General features: G+C 28.1%; 1 protein-coding gene across 1 annotated transcript; it reads right to left on the bottom strand.

Annotated features, from left to right (window-relative positions):
• LOC110271535 lies at positions 901–3,107 on the bottom strand. The gene is made up of 5 exons (XM_021122501.1): positions 3,072–3,107; positions 2,320–2,582; positions 2,198–2,225; positions 1,722–2,018; positions 901–1,406 (listed from the first exon to the last, which is right to left on the bottom strand). Exons 1-5 carry the CDS (start codon positions 3,105–3,107, stop codon positions 903–905), a joined length of 1,128 nt encoding a protein of 375 aa, XP_020978160.1. The 3' UTR covers positions 901–902.

The following is a 4,275-nucleotide window of genomic DNA, read 5'->3' as shown; positions in this document are numbered from 1 at the left end:
CTACAATCATTCAAAAAAATTTTTTATTCCTTATTATTAAAATAGGGCTTTTTCAGACGAATTTTGAGACGAAATTGAAATAAATTTCGAACAAATTAGAGACAAATTTTTTCTTTCAAACAAAATTGGGACGAATTTTTTTGTCCCAAAAAGCCTTGTTGCTAATTTAAATTTTGTCTGAAATTTCGTCTGAAATTTTTTTTAGACGATTTTGTGACAGATTTCGAATAGGCATTTATCTGCTAGATTTCTAACTATTATGATGTATTTTAGATGAATTTCAGACAGATTAGCTAACATAAAAACAACGTATTTCAGACAAATTTCAAACAAAAAATATACTTTATTTCAGACAAATTTCTAACGAATTTAGTCAAATATAACAAATTTTTTTCGAACAAATTTTAAACAAATCAAATATTTCTTTTCAATTAAATTTCAGACAAATTTAATTTAAAAGAATTTCCGTATTTGAAACAAATTTTATACAAAACAAAAAATTATTTCGCACAAATTTTCTACAAATTTAATATAATATTTGAAATAATTTTCATACAAAATAATTTGCTATTTAATAGATAAATATTTTAGAAAATAAATTTTATTCGATTTTCTTTCTATATTAAGACCATCATAATCATTTTTTTCATATTACATCATCCAAATTATAAACACATAATAAAATCATGAAAAAAATTAATTACCATAAAAGAGTTAAAAAAATATTTATTATTAAAATACTTTTGTCCATAAATGTAATCAAACTAAAATAAGAAAAAATACTTAAACTAAAACAAAGAAAGCCTTTAAAAAGGTCAAATATCATGAATAAAATAAAATGTACTAACTAATTCTCCTAAATATTTCTTAATCTAAATCAGAAGAAACATATACTCCAAATATCAATCACTCATGTTATCATCACTAGAGCTTGTCCCAAACTCATCTTCCGTAGGATCAGACAAGGTTGAAGGAAGTGGGAGATTCAACTTTTTATACAAAGCATGAATTGTCTTTTCAGTAGAACCAATTCTTTTCTGTTGAACTTTTAGTTGACGTCCTTGATCTTTTAACTTGTGCTCAGCATCTTTCAACTTAACCTTTTGCTCTTCATTGATCATTTCTTGCTCATTTGCTTTTTCTTTCCACATGTGAAGTTCTTGCTCAATATTTAGATTGTCTTTGGATGTCTCTGAACAATTTCTGGAATCCAACTTTGAAGAGAGATCTAAACCAAAAGAACCTAAACCAAAAGCAGCTTTCTTTTTTCCCTTTGTCACAACTTCATTCCAAACAGTATAATCATCTAGTATATCTAGGCTTTCCTTAGATGCCTCAACATCTCCCTCATTATCCAAGGATAAAGCTACTTGAGAAAGTTCTGTCTTTCGCTTTTTGAATTCACCCTACAAAATCAATTCATGTTAATCGCAACTAAATATGTTATGAACAAATACTAACATATAGTGAAAATTAGCAGTTGAAAAAAAACAAAAAGAAGAACAAATTAGCATCACATACAATGACTTTCTCAAATCTTTCATCAATCCAACTTTTGTCTTTTTTGGTGTGGCATTTAGTATAAACCTCCTCTAGAGAAGGTTTTACTCCTGTAGCTTTCTCCTATAATATAATAGTTTTAATCGATAGGAAAGAAAAAAGAATAAGAAAACATTGCACATAATAAGAAAAAGACTATAAATAAACTATTTTTATCTTACCATTCTGCGTGCATGTTCACCCATAGATATGGAACCACCAGTATGCATGGAACTTCCAGCATTTGATGCTCGATTCACAGTATTTGCTACTGACCAATTCTTAAATTTCGAATCTGTAGCAAAATAATGTAATAGTTGATGCCAAACGGGTTCAGGAATATATTTTGGTACATGGTTAGGGTCTTTTGAATAATTGCGTCTCTTCTGATTCATCAACGATCTTAATCGATCACTCCCTTTAATTTCAAAAATTTGACGAATTCTTGCATTGTGTTGAGGTTTCCATATACAATTTTTCTATAAAAGAAAACAAACATATACATTGAATTACCCACTATGTATAATATCAAAATAACAAAAAAATGATAATAAATACTTACCTTAAATTCAGTAAACTACAAATCTCGCATTTGCTCACTGGCATGTCTCTAGGAAGGGTAGAATTCTAAAAATTTGCTTTTAATGGTATTTGTTACATGACGAATAGCAATACATGGATTAAACCTATAAGAAGTTCAAATAATGAGTAATTACACATGTATTCACAATAAAAACAATATAGAGAACGTTAAAACACAAAACTGATTGTTGTACTTACTCATTGCCAAAAGGCTCTATTTTCAAGAGCCCTTCTTGAGTGACAAGTTCACTTTCTTGAGCAAGAGATTCATCGTGATAATTTTCATCCGATGAGTGAGCATGATGTAAATTTCGTTCATTATTAGGAGCATTATCAAATGACTGAGGTTGGATAGGTGAACAGTATGGTGATTCAGCTGGTGATGGTGATGGTGATGGTGATGGTGGTGGTGTATGATCGGCATGGGAAGATAGTAAATTTCTCTTGAATTTTTGTGGTGGCTGCAAAAAAGAGGGTGGTAATGCTGAAGGCTTTTTAGATACATGTGAATGAACTGGAGCTCGTGATTTTGTAGACTTAGGGTGTGAAAGCTTAGTTTTGTGTGCACTAATCACCTCCTTATTACCAGACTTTTGTACTTTAATTGACAAATATTTTTTATTTTTTTTAGAACCTGACATCTAAAACAACAAAGATTTATAAGATTAGTAAGACATTGCAGTTAAATGTTAGTAACATGTACATCATCAAAAGAATTAAAAAAATAACAATGTAAAATAATACTTAACTGCCAAAATAATCAATTAAGAGGTAAGATAAAGTGTTACTATGCTTTAGTACTAAACTACTAATATATATGTACACATGAGAATTTTAAGAAGTTCATAGCAAGGATAATACTATATGTGTGAAAGGGGCAGATTGTGTGAAAGGTGAAAACAAAAAATACTAGTAATTAATTTATAGTTAGTAGTAGATCCTACACAAACCTGAACACATGCTGGAACATCACTACTGTTATCCATGGCTATAGTGGATGATTCTATTCAATCTACAAGAAGAAAAATTTATACTTATGGAGAAGTCTTATATAATCTGTTTATAATATCTACTATCTACTGTATAATAACGAGCCATCACCACATGTAATATCTGTAAATTGAATTCTTTAGTAGTCCTGGGACCATGTGCAACTCATATAACTCTCATCACCCCAAAAAATAAAAAAGAAGAAATAGCATGGCTTTTGATTAACAGAAAACGTTGAGAATGCTAAAAAAAGGGTCATAAATTGATAATAATTATAAAAGTTTTGATTGGACTATATACTAAGTATTTCTTAATCAATAATAGCTAAAGGTACGGAACCTATATATATATAAAATAAGAGTAATTAATTAGTATATAGAGAATTGGTAGCATCTGCATATTATCAGTGGAATCTAAGTGCCATAATGGTGATATACACATATATGAAAAATATGCATTTTTCCTTTAAGACAATAACAATCAATAAGAATAAACAAAATTTATGTCGGCATACATATACATATACACATATATTATATGCAGAAAAAGGGACAGACCAAGCTAAGTTACCAGCAATTCCATATAGTGCCATTTAATTAAAAAGTAGAAAATCAAATATTAGTTGTGTTTGGCGTGCAACAGAGTGAAAGCAAATAATTAGTAAGAATGAAATTAATAATTTAAATTATCTCTCTTTTTATTTTTCTCTTATCTAATAATTTTTTTTATTTCTTTCTTATCCTATTAATTCTTTCTTATTCAATTTCTTTTTTTTATAGGAGCATTTTCTTAATTCAATTTTTTTCTTCATTTAGTAGCATTTTGAATATTATGCTAATAGTATAAAATGTCATCAAATCACATTCATAGCACATCTGAACTTCGGTGGCTTCAAGTTACAATATCAAACTAAATTATATATAAATTAATTATGACCTATTTATAAGTTTTTTAGTTTTCTACCATTATGGATACTAGATTAATAATTACAACTTGTTTTCAAAATGAAAGAAATTAGACCTCTAGTTCAGCCACCAACTTATTTGACATTCTAAATTCAATAAAGTATTAAGTATTGATTATTGTAACTCAAATTAGGAATACGAAAATGATATACAGTTAGAATGCTAACAATTTAAAATCATATATCATATCATCATATTT

The sequence above is a fragment of the Arachis ipaensis genome, chromosome B04 (assembly GCF_000816755.2).
Source record: "Arachis ipaensis cultivar K30076 chromosome B04, Araip1.1, whole genome shotgun sequence".
In the NCBI taxonomy this organism is placed as follows: Eukaryota; Viridiplantae; Streptophyta; class Magnoliopsida; order Fabales; family Fabaceae; genus Arachis; species Arachis ipaensis.
The sequence above is the reverse complement of the archived record's forward strand: the minus strand, read 5'-3'. Positions and strand labels throughout refer to the sequence as shown.

What these genes read in the sequence shown, in the direction of transcription:
- LOC110271535 (XM_021122501.1), bottom strand. Translation starts at nt 3,107, where the DNA reads ATGGATAACAGTAGTGATGTTCCAGCATGTGTTCAG. An exon ending in ATGTTCCAGCATGTGTTCAG is followed by an intron (nt 2,583 to 3,071) that starts GTTTGTGTAGGA and finishes TCTTTTTTGCAG; the next exon opens with CCACCACAAAAATTCAAGAG. An exon ending in CATGTATTGCTATTCGTCAT is followed by an intron (nt 2,019 to 2,197) that starts GTAACAAATACC and finishes TTTCTTTTATAG; the next exon opens with AAAAATTGTATATGGAAACC.